This window comes from Chinchilla lanigera, unplaced genomic scaffold (genome assembly GCF_000276665.1).
Source record: "Chinchilla lanigera isolate Chin_1 unplaced genomic scaffold, ChiLan1.0 scaffold00055, whole genome shotgun sequence".
NCBI lineage: Eukaryota > Metazoa > Chordata > Mammalia > Rodentia > Chinchillidae > Chinchilla > Chinchilla lanigera.
In genome coordinates, this window is record NW_004955456.1 from 4,989,813 (window position 1) to 5,009,931 (window position 20,119).

At 44.3% G+C, this 20,119-nt stretch overlaps 1 protein-coding gene across 1 annotated transcript in view; it reads right to left on the reverse strand.

The window, feature by feature from the left end:
* Nucleotides 1–20,119, reverse strand: part of Abca13 (ATP-binding cassette, sub-family A (ABC1), member 13) — a 363,756-nt gene that overhangs the window by 12,309 nt on the left and 331,328 nt on the right. Inside the window, exons 55-56 of the mRNA XM_013520510.1 lie at nt 15,771–15,874; nt 7,509–7,601 (exon numbers count right to left, since the gene is read on the reverse strand). Of these exons, the coding sequence (XP_013375964.1) occupies nt 7,509–7,601; nt 15,771–15,874 (197 nt within the window). The remainder of the gene's footprint in view (nt 1–7,508; nt 7,602–15,770; nt 15,875–20,119) is intronic.

Below are 20,119 nucleotides of genomic sequence, written 5' to 3' on the forward strand. Positions count from 1 at the left end.
GGAAGCTCTAGCTGAGGCAGTAAGACATGGGGAAGAAAGAAAAAGCATCCAGATTGAAAAGAAAGAAGTAAGGCTGTCCCTATCCACAGATTACATGACTGCCTATATAGAAATCCTAAGGAATATACTAACTACATAGAACTCATAAGAAAAGTTCAGCAAAGTTGAAATACACAAGATCAATACACTGAAAGGAACTGTGTTTCTATACACTTGCAAGGAAAACTCCAAAATAAGATTAAGAAAATCATTCTTTTTCCAATAGTATAAACTGAATAAAATTTTAGCATTAAAGTTAGCAAAAAATGCGCAAAACCTATGCTCTGTAAATTTTAAAAATTTCATAGAACCCCATATGACTTAGAAATTTCATAACAAAATAATCGGAGAATAACAATAGCTAATACATTACATGTTGCCATCTTCAAAGTAGTTACTCAAAGTACAAAATATGGGCATAAAAAATTCTCTCATCGATATTAGCACAAATATTCCTTTTCACTGAACTAACAGACACTAATAGTATAGCTAACTTGCATTTTTCTCTTCCTTCCTATACATGGATGTTTATAGGAAAATTGTTCCTAATAACCAGCTGTCTATGAATGGATAAATAAAATGTACATTATTCAGCCACAAAAAGGAACACAGTATTGATACATGCTACAACATGGAACAACCTTAAAGTACTATGCTAAGTGAAAGGAGCACTATGTTTCCATCCACGTGAAACATCGATAAGAGAAAAACCTACAGGGACAGAAAGCAGATTTACCCTGGCGTAGGCTGACAGAAATGAAAGGGCACCAGAGTGACAGCTGAAGAGACACTTTCTTTCTGAAATGGTGAAAATGCTCTGCAAGTTAACTTCCAGGTGGTTGCACATATTTGTCAATATAGTAAGACCCACTGGATTACATATCTGTCAGCATACTAAAACCCACCAAATTACACAGTTCACATAGGTGAGCTGTATGATACGTGAAATACATCCCAATAAAACTGTTAAGAAACAAAGAAAAAAAGACATGCACAGTTTCAAAACAGGTGGCAGAATGCTTGGAGATTGGCAGGTGTCAATTTCCACCCTGATTTCTTACTTCTTCTATACTCATGCACTTTGCATGAACCCAGGGGTTAAGTTTCCACCGAAAGCTGGACCCCTGCCTGCTCTTCCTTTCACGGGTCAGCGATGTGCCTTGGTTTGGCTAAAGGGCCCCTGGCAGGTGGGATGTGACCGGAGCCTTGCACACCTGGGCCGCCATCCTTATGCTGCGGTCTTCTTGGCCCAGAAGGAAGCTGAGAGACAACAGGGCTGGGTGTGGAGCTCAGCCCTGCCCCATCCTACCCAACCAGCCCGGCTCATCTCCCCAGAACCTGCAAGTCTTGGAGGGTGAATGACAATCATCTCAAAACACCAGTTTTTAAGCACTTTGCAGCACCTCTGTGACAAACTTTAACCAAGACAGAGACATTTTTATCCCTTTATTAAAATGGAACCAAACGTCAGAGTTGTGAAATGTTTTTAAACTATTAGCCAGAGAAATGTTAACCACTCTCGGAGTTTCACTCCAATAAGCTTTAGGCTGATTGGTTGGATCCAGAGTAAAAACATCTCTCCAGCCCCAGTTCTCATTCCTGTGCAACCTGAAATACAGTCCTGCCCTCCCAGCAACCCACTTCTTGCCTAAGCTGTGTGTGTTTCTGAGCTTGGGCTGTATTTACAGTCAGAAATCAGACTTCGTGGTGACAGCTGCACTTCAGAGCAGCTCATGTCGGCTGTCTGCACTGCACATTCATTCTTGGCAGGTCCAGGAGCATCTGCTCTGAATCTGGTTTTTTAAGAGAGAAGGTGATAGCAAAACATTACCAAGGCCAGGGCAGCAATTAGGCCTGAACTGCACACCTGATAGTTTCTGTGAGTGGAGACGCTGAGTGGAGACTGTCCTATTTCCAAAGGCAGCGGATGACAGCAAGTAATACTGCTTGGAGATCAAGCAGGCCCTGCTCTAGTTAGCAATAAACAGGACCTGAATAAAAGCCTTTACCAGAGGGGTCAATTTTTGTTATTAATGGTAGGTGTTCCCTGAGTTAGACAGAACCCAGGGCTTCTGCAGCCTGAGCTGATTCCTTTTCGTATCCACTCACAGTAGATAACCTAAGAAGGGTTTTCCTTCAGCAAAGGCCTGGTGCATGCTGGAGGCTTCACTGCATTCATTAAGATATTTATTCACTGGTTCAGCTAGACCTTTGAGTATATGGGATACGCATATCCCATATACTAAAGTCAGGTGTGGAGGTGAATGCCTAGAATCCCAGCACTCTGGGAAGCTGAGGCAGGGGATCATAAATTCGAGCCCAGCTTGGGAAACTTAGAGTCTTAGCAAGACCCTGTCTCAAAATTAAAAAAAAAATAATAATAAAAGGGCTGGGAATGTGACTTAGTCAGTGCAAAGGTCCTGGTTTCAACCCAGGGTAGTACAAAACAAACAAAAAGCCCCCAAAACAAAACATGTCCCAAATGTTGTGGATACAGAAGTAAACGAAAACCAAACTCCACCCTGGAGCTGTTTGCAATCTATTGGGCAAGGTAGAAAGCAGCAGATAAACAAACGAGCACTGTAATTAATCTGTGAGGTGTGTAAGAGGAGCATCAGTCTGTTCAGACCCACGCGTGGGGACGGACGGCCCAAGAGCGCGGAGACGTTAGCGAGTTTCACACCTGGCGTCAGGCTGCTTCGTCTCTAAGCATCACGACTGCATCCAAGTGATCCGGAAGGAAGGGGCAGAGAAAGTGTGTGCCTCTCTCTGCAAATTCTACATCCCAGCCCCCACCCCCAGCCACAGAAGTCTCTCCTTCCTGAGTGTCTGGGGCCCCAGGAGTCCAAGCTGGACTCTGCCCTTTAACGAGGACAGGTAAGGTCCGCGGAGACGACCGATAGTGTTAGGAAAAGACTAAGAAGCTTAGAGGCAAGAAATGGAGAGTCGAGATTGCTTTCAACAGTAACTTGGTGGGCAGATGTCCAGCTTGTTTAGATCTTGCCCTCTGTACGGTGGAGTCATTTGTGTCATAAAGGTTAAAGGAGATGCTGCATATAAACTTTTGGGGAACACTGTGTGTTAAGTGGGCTTACTACAAATGCAGTAGAATAAAGCTAAGCTCAGTTTGCCCCACTGCAGAATTCTTAGATGCCGGTGCAAAGCTGTGATGAATTCAGCTTCTCTGTCCTCATGTCAATGGGATACAGTAATCACCCCACCTTTGGGTTTCCTCTCCTGCCTTCTGCCTCCTGCCTCCTGCCATGGTGGAAAGCACTCAGTGCAGAATCCCAGCAGCCCCCAGTTCCTCCCAGCAGGCCCTATTTCCTCCCAGAAGCCCCCAGTTCCTCCCAGGGCTCCCAGCCCTCCTCGTGCTCACTTCCCCTCCAGTATCTCCACCTCTCTGATGACTTCACCGTTTGTTCCAGGCTCCAAGCCCCCAGGCTCTTTTTCTTTTCTTAAATCCCACATGAGCCAGTTGCAGTTATATTTTTTGACTAATGCCCCCTGCATACACACTGTTCTCTCTGTGTCCCTGCCAGCAGCTGGTTTTAGTTGTCTTATTTAACCCCCATCTACAGAACAAAAAAGATCTGCTAAAAAGTCTGCCCTTTCTCCTCTCCTTGCTCCTCCATTATTACATTAGAATTATAACCCGCAAGCAGAGGCCCCAGTATTCAACTTCTACTCTGTTGCAGTCAAGCTATTCTTAAGCACGGCTTCGTTATTTTGCTATGCCTCTCTCTCTACGCATTCACAGCTAATGGGCGTTCTTGGTTGAAACGTCTCTTTGTCCAGAAAGCCACTGGGCCAGTCCTTCCCCTAAAACCCTGCAAGTGCACACTCCCTTCTTTCAGTTCCCTGTCCCACGTGCTTTAACATCTTTTCCAGGCACTTCCGGTGTCTGTGCTGTAGTGTTTGATGTGTGCGTCTAGCCCAGTTCGTATAGGGCTCATGATTCACCACTCAATCCCTGGCTTTCCGTGAATATTCAGAGGCGTTTGCTGATGTAAACAAGTGCACCACGCAGCATCACACCCACCAGTCTCTTAGAACAATGACCACAGCACTGCGTGTATTCGCTGCTGTGTGCCTCGCTCATACTCCGCAATGATTTTGTCAAGATGAGGAATCACGCCTTCATCACCTCTAACAAAAGCAGTGAACAAATGTGACTGTGTGGCCTGGAATGAGACCCCAGCAAACAAAACTCATCCATCTAAAAAGGAAGCCGTCTCCAGCACATCTCGTCCCTGTGCTCGCTGTGGGTGAGAAGCAATCTGCTTATTTTCAAGAGAAAATACAATTCTAAGAAATGAAAGCAGCATTTCCCTTTGGTTAAGTGACAGCTCCGGGGGACACTGCTCATGATCTGACTTTCCAAAACCAGAGGCAGCCAACCGATATCCCCAGCAGGAGCAGGGCATGAGAATCTAAATCTCTTCCCAGGTAATTATGTTAGAACAGCATTAATTTTGTTCCTGCAACATGATGTTGGGAAAACAAACGAGATGACAAATTGCACACATCAGCTGGGGAGGAGGCATCCTGAGGATCTGGAGCTCAGTCAACAGCTCTCTCTCTCTTAATAGAACTGTTTCTAACACAGAGAATTAATTCAGGGGTGAGTAGCAGCAAAGGAATTTTACGATGTCTTAAACCAAAGTATAATGCTACAAAATAGGACCGGTGGCAGATCACCCCCGGTTCCCCATCGTGTGCTTGTCTACCAATGCCCACTATCCCCTTTGAGGAAGCGACAAAAACATATTGAGTTATCGGTTCCATTTTTAAATGAGTCAGTTTATTATTGGTGATGTCATCTTAATCTCAGCCCGTGTGTTTATAGGACTGTGCTGTAGAAGTATTAAATCAAAGCTGTCACAAGGGATCAGATGGTGTCACATGAGGTGACATATTAATTTGCAGCTATCCACACTGTCGTAACTTGGGAGTTCAAACATCATTAGTCTTCCTTTCATTCTTCAGAAAAAAAAATCCACCAAAAAACACTTCCAGACAAGTCTTTATATTTTAAGTTGAACGGCTAAATAACATGTGCTTGATGGCATCCTTTGAAATGTATTCCATTTTTATTAATTCCCCCAAATGTTCATGTTTGATAACTCAAGGAAATCAAAACACTAATAATCTTGAGCTTTTTCCTTAGATCACTGAAAGCTTTGCTGTGTTTATCAATAAACAGACTTTTGTTTATCTTCTTCCTCAAATCAGAACATCGTCTAACACACTTCAATCTGGAAGCGCTGTGTGTCCGGAGCCTCTTCATCTTCCCTTGCTCAGAGCACTCGGTCCACCCCTCCCGCTTCAGCCTCCTTCCAAGTCCCTGCCAAGGGCAGGGCAGCAAGCAGATGGAGATGCAGCTGATGCTGGGCTGTGAATGTGCAGGTAACTAGGCTTTCAGGGCAAGCCCAAGGTATGAAAGGCCAGGGACTTGGAAATGAATGACTAATTAATTACCTGGACAAACTAGCAGCACCAGAAGACATTGGCTATTAGGTAGCCAGCGCTCTTTCTCAGCTCTGCTTTGATCACTAGTCTACGTGCGCACACATGCACACACACACACACACACACAGAGTCATGCGCTCACACATACACTCATGAAGCTCTCTTATACTCAGGGTTGCCCCGTATCATATGACTGTCCTAGAAGCATTGGAGTCCATGCTCGTCCTAATAACACACCCTTAACTTGATAACCCAATGGAGAGGATGATCCAGAGTGCAGGAAACCCACACAAAATCCATTTTCCAAACAGAAAATAGATTTTATTTTAGTGGCCAAGTGCCCAGCTTAAGGCCTACGCTTCCTCAGTGTCCTAATGGCCAGCAAATGAATGAACCTAAGTCCAAGCTGCTGGGTACGGTGATCAAAAATGGTTAATTTAAGAGTGGACACACTGTGTGGCCTGCAGACCACAGCAACTGGAGGAAAACTCTACCCACCCACTTTGTCCTGCCGGCTCTTGTGGCCAACAGGAGCCAACCCAACATAAAGCCAGTGGTTAACCTCAAGCATGAATCTTGTAACAATCAGGAGTGGGCTATAAAGCTGTATGACAGCATCCATAAAGGTTAGAGAGTGTGAGATATTATTTTTCTTCTGAGCACACTTATTAAAGATTAGCAGCATATACACTAAGAATAGGTTTTTATAGGTTCACCTGGCAGTGAAGGACCCCACACATGACTTTTAGGTACAGATGCCCAGGAATCATCCCTTATTTTTTATCTCACTTTTGTGGAAACATGTACTCATATGTTTATTTATTACAGGGTTCTTTGTTTTAAATCGGAGAAAATAGCAATGAAGTTTGCAGTCCCAGTACTGTCTTACTTAACCCTCAGCCCCTAGAAAAGGAATATTCCTTACCTAATTATCATTTCAGGCCAAGCATTGGTTATTTTCTTCCCAAATAAAAATATTTCAACTTTATATATATGTATAGAGTCCACCAAAAAATATTTACACACTTCAGGAAAAGAAAAACTTCTATAAATATTGTAATGCTAAATTTATTGAGACACCATGAGATTATAACAAGTTATCTTTGGCCTCTATAATTACAAGAGGTGCTCAAAGTGACGGCCGTTAGCTTCCAGGCATTTGCTATTTTTCTTTACCTGAAGCGTGTACAGATTTTTGGGCAGACTCTCTCTATATAATTATTTACCAAATCTCTCCTTGAGAATTTTAACCTTTATAAGACTGAATAAGTGGAAAAGAAAAATATTTATCAACATAAATGACCAAATTACTCTCTATAAAAAGTATAGTCAACAACAAATTAAAGGAAATTAGAAAATCACTCAGGCAACTCTAAAAAAGTTACAACAGGACATAAAAATGTTCATAGAAATTGATAACAAAATCATTAAGCTTCCAAAAAGTAAATGGAAAAAAAGCATGAAGAGATAATTATTCTGAGAGAAACCAAAAAGATTCATGACCACAGGAAAACAAAATCTTTATTCTCTCATTAACCCAAATGAAAAGTAGCACAGCAATCCTCTGTCACATTCTGCCATGGACAGAGGTCTTTACTTAAGTGTGGTGCTTGGTGTTGCCGGAAGTCTGACTCGGGCTGGAAGGTTGTACTGGGACACCCTTTGCAGAAGGCACTTTGTATGCAAGAAGGTCATTCCTGTTCTTGCCTGGGTCTCCACCCTGCCATCAGATTCTCATCCTTACCAGCATTACCACAGTGAGGCAGGGGACAAAGAGAGCAAAATGTTTTAGGCAAAATGTCTGCAAATAGCTATATGTTTGACCTACTGGTTACAGTTTTTGAACATACCTCTCAGTGTCTCAGGGCCCTCCCCTCCTATTGAATGTCAGAAGCTAACTGACTGGCTCAAACTGTCCCCTAAGCATCTCTAGTTATAATACTGCATCATGCTGTGGATTTGACAGGAAACACTTAAACAAAGGAAGCTCAACCTACCGGTCTTTAATGTGCTGAGGGGAGCCGAGACACCGGAAGCTGCCATCCACCATGATGGCCAGTCTGGTGCAGAGCGCCTCACACTCTTCCATGCTGGGAGGAGAGGGAAGAAACAGGAAGTGAACCACAGCCAAAGGGTGGTAGATTGGACGCAAGCTTGAAAAATTAAAAGTAGCTAAAAATACCATCAGGGCATACTGTGTGGGTTTTTAATATAAAAACTCCATGAAAGCCGAATAAAATGCTTCCAAAACTCATAAAATTTATGTTAAGTGTCTCTAGACATCCCCCAAAGCCTCATGCAGTCATAGATGGGGCTTTCTCAGAGGTGGCAGGATCTAGGGTGTGCACGCTGGGATTAAGGGTGTGTGATTACTCAGTCAGTCTTCTGATCGGTTTGGCATCACCCCAATCTCGGTACCCTGGATGCAGTATAAAAGGGAGAGAAAGACACTGTTCAGGCCCCTTGCTCGCTTGCTTCTCCGCCCGCCGGCCATGTCACCCAGCCTTGCAGCCAGCCAGCTGTGGACTGAGACCTCTACACAGTGTGAGCGAGGTAAACCTTTCCTCCTTTGTTGGTTATTTTGTCTCAGCAACAAGAAAAGTAAAGCATTGTCCAATTAAACAGTTAAAAACTTATTAACATTTCCATGCACCCGGAAGGCTAGTAATAAAATATGTAGGTGAGAAGCATTTAGTAACAGGACAAAAAATACAACATAAGAAAGAGCTTAGCAAAAACAGTGAATATTTTATCACAAAAGTAATAAAACTTTACTAACAGACATAAGGAAAAACCTGAATCAATCAGAGAGAAAAAAAGAAAAATTGTGAATATTTTAAAAATAGGAAAACATAATATGAAATTAGTGTAATATAAAACAATATAGCATACTATTATTATAAATATAAAATATAATATTAGCATAAGTAAGAAAATAGTGTATGAGTAAATTCATATGTAAAATATGTTATATTTTAATAAGTATATAATATATAAAATAGATTGCTATAAATAACATTTTAATTTCTAATTATAATTCAAATTATATCTTAAATATCATTTTAATGTAGAATATGTTATAAAGGCTTACACTTTATGATATTATTCTAATAATATGAGTCCTAAGCTATAATAATACAAGCATGGCATAATACCCATACAAATTTTATGACTCCCCATGAGAAAAACTGAAAATAACTATAAAGCATGTCTGCAAAATTATTTAGTGAGAGGAAGGAAAATATGGAGAGTCACGAGGGAAAAGCGCCCTAGCACACATTAACATTTAGTACACCACTAAAATAATTCAAAAGAGGCGGTACACTAGACAGTCACACGGCCAAGGCACTGGAGCAAACGACAAAGTGAGTAGCTAATGTCTTAAAAATTTAAGAGACTTCATGGTGGGAAAATACTTTCTAAGAAACCCGGAAGGACATATTTGATACATCTGCAATGCAAAACTCTAAACTCCTAACAAGGGTGTTAAAACACAACAAGCTAATATTTAAAATATTACAACAAACAGAGGCCAGGGCTGCTGTTTAGCATTGGAGCACTTGTGTTACATTTACAAAGCTCTGCCTTCAACCCCCAGGGATAAAAAGAAAAACAGAATTTAAAAGATAACAAAACCTACAGGGTAGAGGCCAATACCCTTCATATACTCACCCTATAAAAGCCACCTATGTTAATTTATAAATAAAACAGTATAAATCTAAGAAACAAAAGGGGCAAATAACAGGTAGGAGAGAGTCAAAGACCTATTTATAACTAAAAAAATTATAAGCTTAATTATAAATCAATAGATCTTAAAACTTTTTTAACTAGAAAGACTTTGATCATATGTGTTTTCTTTGGGGGAAAAAAAAATGTTTTCCCCTACACACACCATTTCAAATAAAAACTATGAGATCTAAGACCAATAAAATACTCAGAAAGTTAAAGACATTTTCTCAGTAATTGCAAGTAGGTCATCTCCTCTGCCGATGGTGGAGAATCTATGGCACGCGTGCCGCAGCAGGCATGCAGGGCCCTCCCTGTTGGCACACAAGCCAAGTTGTCCCAGCCAAGGTTTGACAAACAATCAGCATGCACACAATAGCAAAGATCACATCAGCTGTGCAAAAGCACACCAAATGCAAACTTTTACCTTTCAATAAAACTCTGTACCATTGAAAACTCTGTTATTGTGTTTTTCTTTTAAGACAAAAGATGTTAATGTGTGAGTTGTCTTTTCCCAACTAAAACCTCAGTATTCAGGTTTAATTGCAGTGTTGGCCTTGTGTGATACATAAGTGTGTTTGGGTTACAGTTTGGGCAGTCAGTCTCTAAAAGCTTTGCCATCACTGGAGTGTTCCTACGCCAGGAGTAAAAATTGGCAGAACTTTTGGAAAATCAGTTTGGCAAAAGTTCCCCGTCTAGGAACTTGTCCTAGGAAACACAAACTATGAGTGTATAAAACTTATTTATAATAATAAAAATGTGGGGGTGGTAAATATTCCACAGCAGGGTAGGATGAAACTTACAGATGCAAAGGTACCTCCCCTGTGTGAGCATTCCCAGATGTTCTCTAACATGCACCCACGGCGTGCAGGGATGCTCCTACTACTGCAACAGCAAAATGATACTGTGCATTAGGAAAGCTGCATGTGGGTGCGTGAAAATCTCTCTAGGAAATATGCATCAACATCAATATCTGAAAAGTGAAAATACTTGTGGATTTTCTTCTCATTCACCATTTTGTGTTATTGGAATTCTCAGCAGGAAGCGTGGGTTCTGTCTATCGTTGGGTCACAGTCACGATGTGGTCTCAGGTCAAGATTTTACCTCTCAGCCTTCCTTGTGGCTAGAAGTGGGCATGCAATGAGTAGCATCAACAGAATGCACAATTCTGGGTCATCTTCAAAGAAGGAGCCCAGCTGACCTGGCTTTCCTTGAGCTGCAGTGCAGACACGGCACAGAGCCTGCAGGTTACCCTTCACCATGACAATGTAGACAACTTCCAGGTAGGAAGTGATGGAGGAAAAGGGACCTGCATCCTCAGCTGGCAGGGGGGAGCATAGCACAGCAGCATCAAGTGTTAAGTGAGTCACAAATGTCTTGCCCGAGACACTATCATCTGAGCTTTCTCTGCTAGAGTTTAACATGAAGTCTAAGGAACATATGCTATCAACATTCCAAGGATGCTTCCTATTTTTCTAGGCAAATATATACTTCCTACATTGCTTTAATTTCAGCTGAAAGCAGTTTTAGCATTTTTATAGTTGTATGGCAGATAGACTAGGAAGTCACTTCTGTATTATCCCCTGAAAATGTAAGTTTTACTTGTAGTTTGACAAGTGGAGGTCAAAATACCAATCAGTACGAGTTAAGACCTGGGCGTGAATGACTTAGTGATTCCAACTGAGCTGTAATTAACTGTCCAACAAACATGCTGTGAGAGTAGGGACATCGTAAAATCCCAGCCCAGACTGGAGAGGCAGAAGTTATGATGATCTGTAGGGAGAAGGGAGTACAAAGCCAGACAATGCTCAACCATGAAAACAATCGCTGGTCTTTTAAATAAATAAATCATTGGTCAAAAAACAAATAAATAACAAATTTCTTCCATGGATAGTCAGCTCCATTAGCATGGAAATAGGGTTAGGCGATGCAGAGATTCAGGGACTGCTGCTGGAATTCATGACTCAGTGGCTGATACAGGAGGAAGAGGTCTTCTGGGCTGAACCAGCATCCAGTCCTTTCACTACGCAATGTGTGCACAAAATCCCTACCTCAGGCTCCCAGCCCACGTTTTCCCAAGATGCTCTGGGGCAGTAAGAGCTGAACTCAAAGTTAAGGGGAAATGCCCCAACCTAGAAGTCTCTTCTCACTAAAGAATCATTTTAGAATCACAGAACCAGTCACAGGCTTCCTGAGTCTTCATTTACAGTGAGTAATTTGGATCCTTGTATTACTTGAATAGTGACAGATTTATGGAAATAAATTTGTATACATTCATATGTATATCATTTATGTGAAATCAAATGAATAGGAGGATATAAAAGAGAAACTGCAGTTATATAGGTTCTTTCTGAGAACAGTTGATGATAATTATATGTTATTTGAGAAATAAAAAGTTTTACAGTGGGACCACTTCCCAACCACAGGTCCTGTGTTGGACACCAAGACTGGCGTCCTCATGCCAGGAAACAAATGCCAATGAATTGAGCGCAAGGACAAGGAAAGTGCCCAGAACTGGCACACACAATGGGCACCATCAGCAAGCATGGACACACATTACCAAAAAGTACAGGATTTGCCAAATTTAGTTATTTCAATGTAACATTTTACCTTCCAAAGAGAAACAGAACGAAAACAAAATATTAGAGATAGGACAACTTCTGCTTAGGTCCAAGTGAAGAAACCAGCAAATCCTCTCCCCGAAGAGTAACTATAAAACTTGAAAAAAATAACAAAACAGCCTCTGAAGAACACCAGAAACTGACCAAGGCATGTAGCTGTGTGAAAAGATGCTAAATTTAGGAGAAACGGGGCAACTGACAGCACACAGGGCATAGGCTACTGTCTTTCCTGCCCAGTGTCATCAACATGCCACTCTTGGCTGGAAGGGGCAGGCCCTGAGGATGATCAGCTCCTGTCATAGCTGAGGCAGGGCCCTCGATCTGGAGCCCTGGGCAATGCCCTGCCCAGTGACACCACTGGGGAACAGGACCATTCTCAGAGCAAAGAAGCAGAAGGGCCAACATCTCCAGGACCCACAACGCTGACCGCTATCAGACTGAAATTGTGTGACTGCGTCCTGCACATAGCCCGCCAAGCCCACACACATATGCAGCATTGATGTCACACACTACTTGTCGGGGGCTATCCACACACACCTAGGAAAGTCAGAGGGAACCCGGGATAACTGTGCCAGCTTGAAAATAGCCCGGAGGTATGATTTCCTCTGCTGTCAGCACAGAGGCCCGTTGGCAGAGGATGGAAGGAGCTATGCAGAAGCAGAGGTGACTGCGATGTAGCAAGCCCTAAAAAAGTGGAAACCGTGTGACCCAACCAGAGGCCTCAGGACCCCCTCACCACAGGAGAAATGTTTTTGCAGACTTTTCCCAGAAAAAGAATTCAAACATAAAATTGACAGAGTTTGGAAATGAACCCCAAACCAAAGAAAAACCTGGCAAGAGCAGTAACTTTGGGGAAAGGGAGTTCAGAAGCCAGAGACACTGATTCTCTCAAATGTCCGCCTCCAACTGAAAAATGGTAAGGACGGGATGCAGAGAAACACGAAAGCAGTCTATAGTCACCAGGGAAAATCATCAATAGGCATTGTCTCTAAGCACTCCCCAGTACTGGATTTAGCAGAAAAGATTTAACATACAGTCAGTGCGGCTCTTATAAATACATCCAAAGAACCAAAGGAAACCATACGTAAATAATTAAGGGGGAGTCGACAACTTCCAACAAATAGAAATTCTAAAGAAGGAGGTGAACGTTATAAAAGAAAAGGAGCAAATAGAGAACTTCTCATTGAAAAGCACAACAAGCAAAATGAAAAACATACTAAAGCAATCAACATCAGAAGAAGACGGCTGGAGGAAGATAATAGAAAGCGTGCAGAAAGATCGTGAAAATTAGACAGCCTTGGAAGAGATCCAGTAAGATTGAAAAGAAAGGAGCAGGAACTCACAGAGCTGGAGGTATGATCAGAGGTCCAACAATTCTTGTAATGAAACCACCAAAGGAAGAGGGATGATGGAAAGAGCTGAAAAAACATTTGAACAAACAACAGCAATTTTTTACATAAATAAATGATCTCCAGAATGGCCATTTTGTTGGTCACACCATAAGACTATAGATTGGCTGGGCGTGGTGACTCACACCTGTAATCCCAGCACTCGGGAGGCTGAGGTAGGAGCACTGTTGCAAGTTCAAGACCAGCCTGGGCTACAAAGTGAGCTCAAGGCCAGCCTGAACTGCATAGTGAGACCCTGTACCAACAGGACCAAAAAAAAAAAAAAAAAAGACTCTATAGATAACGATTTTCTTATATTTTCTCGTACCTTCTTTAAGATTTAATATTATAAAAACCGATAATAATAATCTGTAATTGTTGTAGAACATATAAAATGCAATACATCTGAAATACTGGCCCAAAGAAAAGGAGGACAGAACAATGCCAAGGCAAAGTTACATTTCACTGGAAAGAAGTTGGGGGAGTACGATGAATTAAGGTGCAAACTGTGGTTCCCAGGCCAACCATTAAGAAAATGGACCGATGACTCGTCCCTAAGATGTGAAAAAATGTTACCTTTAGAATTATTTATTTAATATAGAAAGGCAGTTAAATAGGAACGGGGATACAAAAAGCACAGGAGCCATATAAAAACTAACAGCAAAACGGCAAATATAAATTCAATCACATTTATAGTTGCATTAAACGCAGAATTATCCAATTGTCTCATTCCAAAGGCAGAGACTAACAAAGGAGGGGGAACTCAGCCAGATCCAACTACTGTATACTGTACCCGGGACGTTCCTTCTATTCACACACACAAAGCCTGTCAAAGTAGTAAGACGTAAATGCCATACCAACAGGAGCCAAAAGACACATCAGCGCTGACAACCTCAGACAAAATAAGACTTTAAATTAAACAGTACCAACTGAGGCCAAGAAGAATGTGGCCTAAGGATAGGACCAAAATATCTGCAGATCACAGTCAAGGATGTGTATTCCCCTAACTGCCCAGCTTCAAGTACAGGGAGCCAAAGGTGACAATAAATTCAGAAGAAAAGGTCACCATACCACTTGAAGAGTTCACTCTCTCCCTTTCCGCACTGGAGCGAAGCCTTCAGCAGAGCACCCAAAAGAATACGGAATGCTTAACACTGTCAACGCAACGTACCACCTATGCTGTGTTCTGCACACGGCCAGCATGGCACGCACTGCCTTCTACCACAGGGACACCCGAGGATGTGTCACATGTTCGACACACCATTCTTGGTAAGTTGCTAAGTTACCCTGGGTAGGCTTGAGCTTGCAATCCTCCTGCTTCAGCCTCTCAGAGTGCTGGGATTACATACCTATTCCACCACCCCTGGCTTGGGGTTTTGAATGGAGGAAACTGTGGCAAAGTATCAGATCCTTGGCATTTCTTAAGACTTTTCTTACCACCTAACTTATTTAAGCAGGGCAAGGAACCATGTCTGAAGTTCAAAGCCTGACCGCCCAGCACCTTCAGGATTCCCAGTTCTCAGTGCCTGGACTCTGACTCTCTGAAATCGACATTTGTATCGCTGTGTGGCCTGGAACTCTGTGTCACAGCGTTAAAAACAAGCCCGAGGTTGAGAATTCTAATTACATGATTAACTCTGTATGGAGGAAAGCGTTAGGCCGGACTGAGGAGTGTCTTAGAGCTCCTCTCGGACTTTGCGGCCCGCCAAGAGAGAAGCTGGAGGACCCCGGGGGACACCAGGCCAGCAGGGTGTGGTCTCTGGACACAGGCTCTGCCCCTGCTGATGGGACCTTGGCCGTCACAGAACTGCTCTCTGCTTTGCTGTCCACATCTGAGGCTGCGGAACCAGACACTACACGTGTGATTGAAAGCTACAGTGGGTATTTAAAATTGAAAACATTCATCACAGTAAAAGTCTCGCTGCCATGAATCCCCCTCAGTCCTCCCCTTCACTTCCAACACGCTCACCCCACAACCCTGGCCAATTTCTGAAGCAGCTCTGGGGTCCTCTTTTGTGGGGGTCTTTAGTTGCACTGTCCTGGCTGCCTCAATGTCCTGAATGGGCTAAAGGATTTCCCTTTCCAGGTCATTTTGAACTGGAAAAGAGCCAGAAGTTGCATGCCTCCAGGTCCAGGGAATGAGGTGGTTGAAGACTCAGTGTCGTGTTTTTATGAGCCTGCGTTTGCGCTGGATGGCGCTCAACAGCAACCTTCCCCGTATTTTTTATCACAAGGTGTAAAGACACTCAGGAAAGAGGACTCCTCAGATGCTGCAGAAACTGGCAAGGACAGTGGGATGAGGTGACTGAGGGAGGTGGAGGATTTTAAGGGGAATTAACAGCAATGCGTCTTTTAGCGTAATAAACACTTTTCAGTTCAAGCACGCAGCCTGTATTTTGCTCACCCCTGTGCCTGCAGATGAACGAGCGGCTGAGGAGCGCGGTGGCTGGCCCTGGACTCACCCATATCCGCTGACCGCTACTCGGCCCTGCTCAGGACACGGCCAGCAAGGGGTGCAGCTCACCTGTGTGAGGTGAGCACCGCGGCGCAGCCCTGCCTGACCTCCTGCTGTATCGTCTGCCACAGGTAGCGCTTGGAGCAGGGGTCCATTCCGGAGCTGGGCTCGTCCTGGAGGAGAGACACACGGCGAAGGGTTGGTAAACACACGTGGAAATGCACACTCCGCCTGGGCAGCCCAGCGGGACTGAAAGGAAGTCCCTGCTCTGGCTCCCCTGGGCGCCTCTCCAGTACTTCACAAAGTCAAGGTGACTGGTGAGTCGCGAGTGGGGGCGTGGCTCCCCCTTCCTCCTTCAGAATGCCTCTTCCTGCTCACCTCCTGGACTGTCCGGAGACCAGCACTGCTGGGAAGTGGGAGAGGAGGATGGGGGAGCTGGGGGCCAGGGTCACAGGGCCTCGGCATGGGGATTGTTATGGTTGCTACACCGTGCCAACTTGAGGCATCTAGAAGCTTAACTAAGTAATTCATCCATCCTACATCATGGTATGAAAAGGACATGCCCTTCCTGTACTAGGATGTTGTTCATGGTATCAATTTGAGCAATTTAGAAGGTTAACTGCGTGACTCGGCAGGGAGCCAGGCTCCTTACTTTGTATTCATCCTGCGCCTGTGCAAGAGGGCGTGAGATGATGTGAGCATGGGCGGCGAAAAGCATACAGTATAAGGAGGGAAAAGACGCTTGCTTTGTCCCCTTCTTGCTCTCACTGCTTTCGCTGTCTTGTGCCGCCCTGAAGTGTTGCCCCTGTGCCATGCCAACCCGCCTTGGAGCCAGCTGATTATGGACTGAAACCTCCACAAACTGTGAGCTAAATAAACCTTGCCTTAATTTTGTCTCAGCAATGAGCAAAAAGTAACCAAGACAGGGACCAGCAGACAGCCTGCTCCTGAGGCAGTGCATGACCTCCCCACAGACCCTTCATGTTAGGCTTGCAGCTGCCTTGATTCCCCCAGAAGCACCCCTAAGACATGGGGAAAGGGCAAGTGACTCCCCCAAAAGCAAGCAGCACAACTGCAAAACTGGAGGCAGGCACACAGTATAAGCCCCAGGGTGTCACACCAGGAAAAACAAACGGGAGCTCTCACACCTGGCCTCCTCCTGGGCCTAATCTCACTCATGGCCCTCCCCGCCGCCCAAGTGCCGCTGAGAGGTGCGGCACGTGTGTATCTACAGAATAGGTCTGAGAGAGCCCCAGCCCTGCACCCGGCCGGCTGGTGAGGGGATTCTCTCAGGAGAGACTAGGAAAGGGGACACTTCTGCAAACGTGAAGACAGCAAGGTGAGACGTCACGGAACATGAAAACAGTAACATGCAAAGAAGCAGGACGCCACCCATGGAACACAGCCATGTTCAAACAACTGGTCTCAGCAGAACAGAGAGCTAGGAACTGCCTGACACAGAATTTGAAGTCTCATTTTAAGAAGGCTCAGGGAGCTCTATGTAAATATGAGTAGAGAATGATGGGAAATCAGAAAAACAATGCATGAGCAAAGAGAGAAGTTGGAAAAAGACAGCAACAAGAAAGGCTCAAACAGAGAAAGAAATCCTCTGAGGGGAACCAAGGAAAACCTCTGGAGCAAAAAGGCAAGGCACAAAGCAAAAATGCAGTGGTGCCTATGCAGACATATTTGAAAGAATGAAAGAATCTGTCTGAAGACTATAGTCAATGAAGTGAATTGACTAATAGTCAACTTGTAACACCCAGCTGAACAGAGTCAGCCTGGCCCTGGATGTGGCAGGCCTATCTGAGGATTATCGCCAACAACATAAAAGCAGAACTGGAGGGGAAGATGGTGCTATTGATTCTTCTGGAGAAGCTTGTCACACTGGTTTTCCTGATATGAACTCAGCTGTTTTCATCGCTAGAGGAGCTCAAATCCTCACTGTCACTGAGGACGGCCGCAGTTCTCCTCAGAGGAGCTCTGTTCCTTACTTTGAGCATCACTTCCTGGCTCCAGTGCAGATCCCTCAGCCTGCTGGCACAGATCCTTCATCCCACTGGCACAGACTTTCTAGCTTGCACTTTGGGCCTTCCCAGCACAGATCCTTGAAACAGACTTGCGTGAGACATTGCTGTGGGCTCTAGGCCTCCAGCTGGACTTGCAGAGGATGTTGCCACAGGCTCTAGGTCTTCAGCTGGACTCATGCAGGACATTGCCGTGGGATCCAGGCCCTCAGCTGGATGCTTCAGGGCTCTAGTGTAATCAGATCACTTTACTCTCTGCATTTGACTTTTTTGGGTGAATATTATAAAATACCCCTATAAATTATATGTCCTGTATTAACTCTAATCCCTTGCAAACCCCGACTACAACAGTTAAGAACTCAGTGGCATGCATTTGAAACTTCCTGAGAAAACAGGTCCCGGATGTTCTCACCATATACTGGAAAAAAGAAATGGCCATTAAGGGAAGTGCATGATATGTTAATTAGACTGACTATGGTAATCATTTTAGAGTAAATACATTGATTAGAACACCACACTGTGTATATTGAATTATGCAATTTGTATTGGTCAATTATGTCTCAATAAAACTAGGGCTGGAGGTTTTCACCTCAGCTTGGCTCCCCGTTGAGATGTGGTTAGGTAACCCAACCTTGATGTTTTCAAGATCATCCCTCAGCCTCAGAATGATAGCCCTAGAAAAAGGAACCGTAGTGGAAAAGGGTTTCATTTATTTAGTGACATCAAATAAACTGAAATTTCATGGAACCTGTAGCTTTCTCCTTCAATAAACTCCAAAGCACTTGTTATCTGCAGCCCTTCAGAGAGGAACTTGTATGAAGCATTTCCAAGCTTTTTGCAGCCAAGGAGCACTAAGCACATTTTTCTTAAGAGCTTCAGGTCATCAGCTTCTCCCCAAAGGTACAAACAGAAGGCAAGGAGAGTGGAGAGAGGCACTGGGCAGGAAAATAGACACTTGGTCGTTTCTGCAAATCAAGCCATGGGCGTGTGCTACTCGTGAAGTAAAGAAATGAAAGGTGTGATGGTGCACTGCCCAGGAGCAGGGCTGCGTGTTATTTTAAGTTTCCCTGAGTCTCCCTGTGGTGCCAGCTCTGAGAGCTGCTTCCCATCGCTCTATGGAAAACATCAAAGGCACTGCTTCATCCTGGTGCTCTGGACAGTCAGCATCTCCAGGGTCACTAAATGCTTTTCCTGTGGTTATTATGCACAAGGCCTGGGCTGCATGCTGAAAGGGGATTTTTCCACTTACTGTTTTCAGTGGTCCCATGAGACAGACATGACAATAGGGACCATTTTCAGGTAGAAGGGAGAAAAGTGCAGATTGTGAGGTCACTGCTGCAGAATCCGCACCCCATTGCTCAGACTCCAGGGTCCCCATGTGGCCACTACTCCAGAGCTCTGGCATCCACGGGAAAAGCGCAAGCATGTGTGAGAGAAGATAACATAAGGCCTGCTGGGAGATAAGGGCTGACTCCAGACCCGAAGGCCCTCACCAACTGTGCCAGGCTGAGGGACACTGTACAGCAGTCACTGAAGCCCACGTCTTAGCAACTCTCCAGCGCAGCCTGCCTGGCCTGGGGGGACAATGGTGTGTGCAAACTACACAACAGTGCAAATGCTGGTTTGTGTTATCAGATTTCTTTATTTGGGATTTATCAGATAGTCCTTTATTTGGGATTTTGCAATAGCAAACTTGGAGCAAGTAAAAGGCATATTCAGGTGCATTTCTGATACACAACCAGGAAACAGCTGGACTATTTTTCCTAACTCAGGTCTTCAGAAATCCCATGAACAAGAACAGAAAATGATGCTTCTGCTGTGTTTCCTGTGCTTCTTGACACACCGTAGGGTGCCCAGCAGAGTGAAGCCCCGGGATGCAATGTCTTGATTAAAATCCAGTCTGCTTCTTGCTTCAGTGGTGTGCTGCAGAGTGAGATCCATTTCTAAAGTGCAAGGCAGCTGGCTCTATTTCCTGATGCTCTTCGCTCCAGTTACTGCTTCCATCCCACTAACCTGGCCTGGCTGTACTTTCAGGTGGACTGTAGGCTGCGGCCCCTGCCCCTGGCTGCTGCTCAGCCTCTGCCCTGTTGCTAGAACCCTCTTCCCTCCCCTCCACATCCAAGTGGCAGCCAGCTTTACACTGCTGTAACAAATAACTGGGGGAACCAATCTATAAAGAGGAAATACTCATTCTGGCTCCAGTTTTGGAGCTTCCAGTCCATGATTGGTTGGCTCTGTAGATTTGCATCTATGACCAACCACTCATCATGGCTGGAGCGAGCAATGGAGCAAAACTGCTTACCTCATGGCCAGGAAGTGAAAAAGAGGAAGAGGAAGTGGCCCACACTTTACAATCCCCCTTACAAGCACACGTTCATGACCCAAAGACAT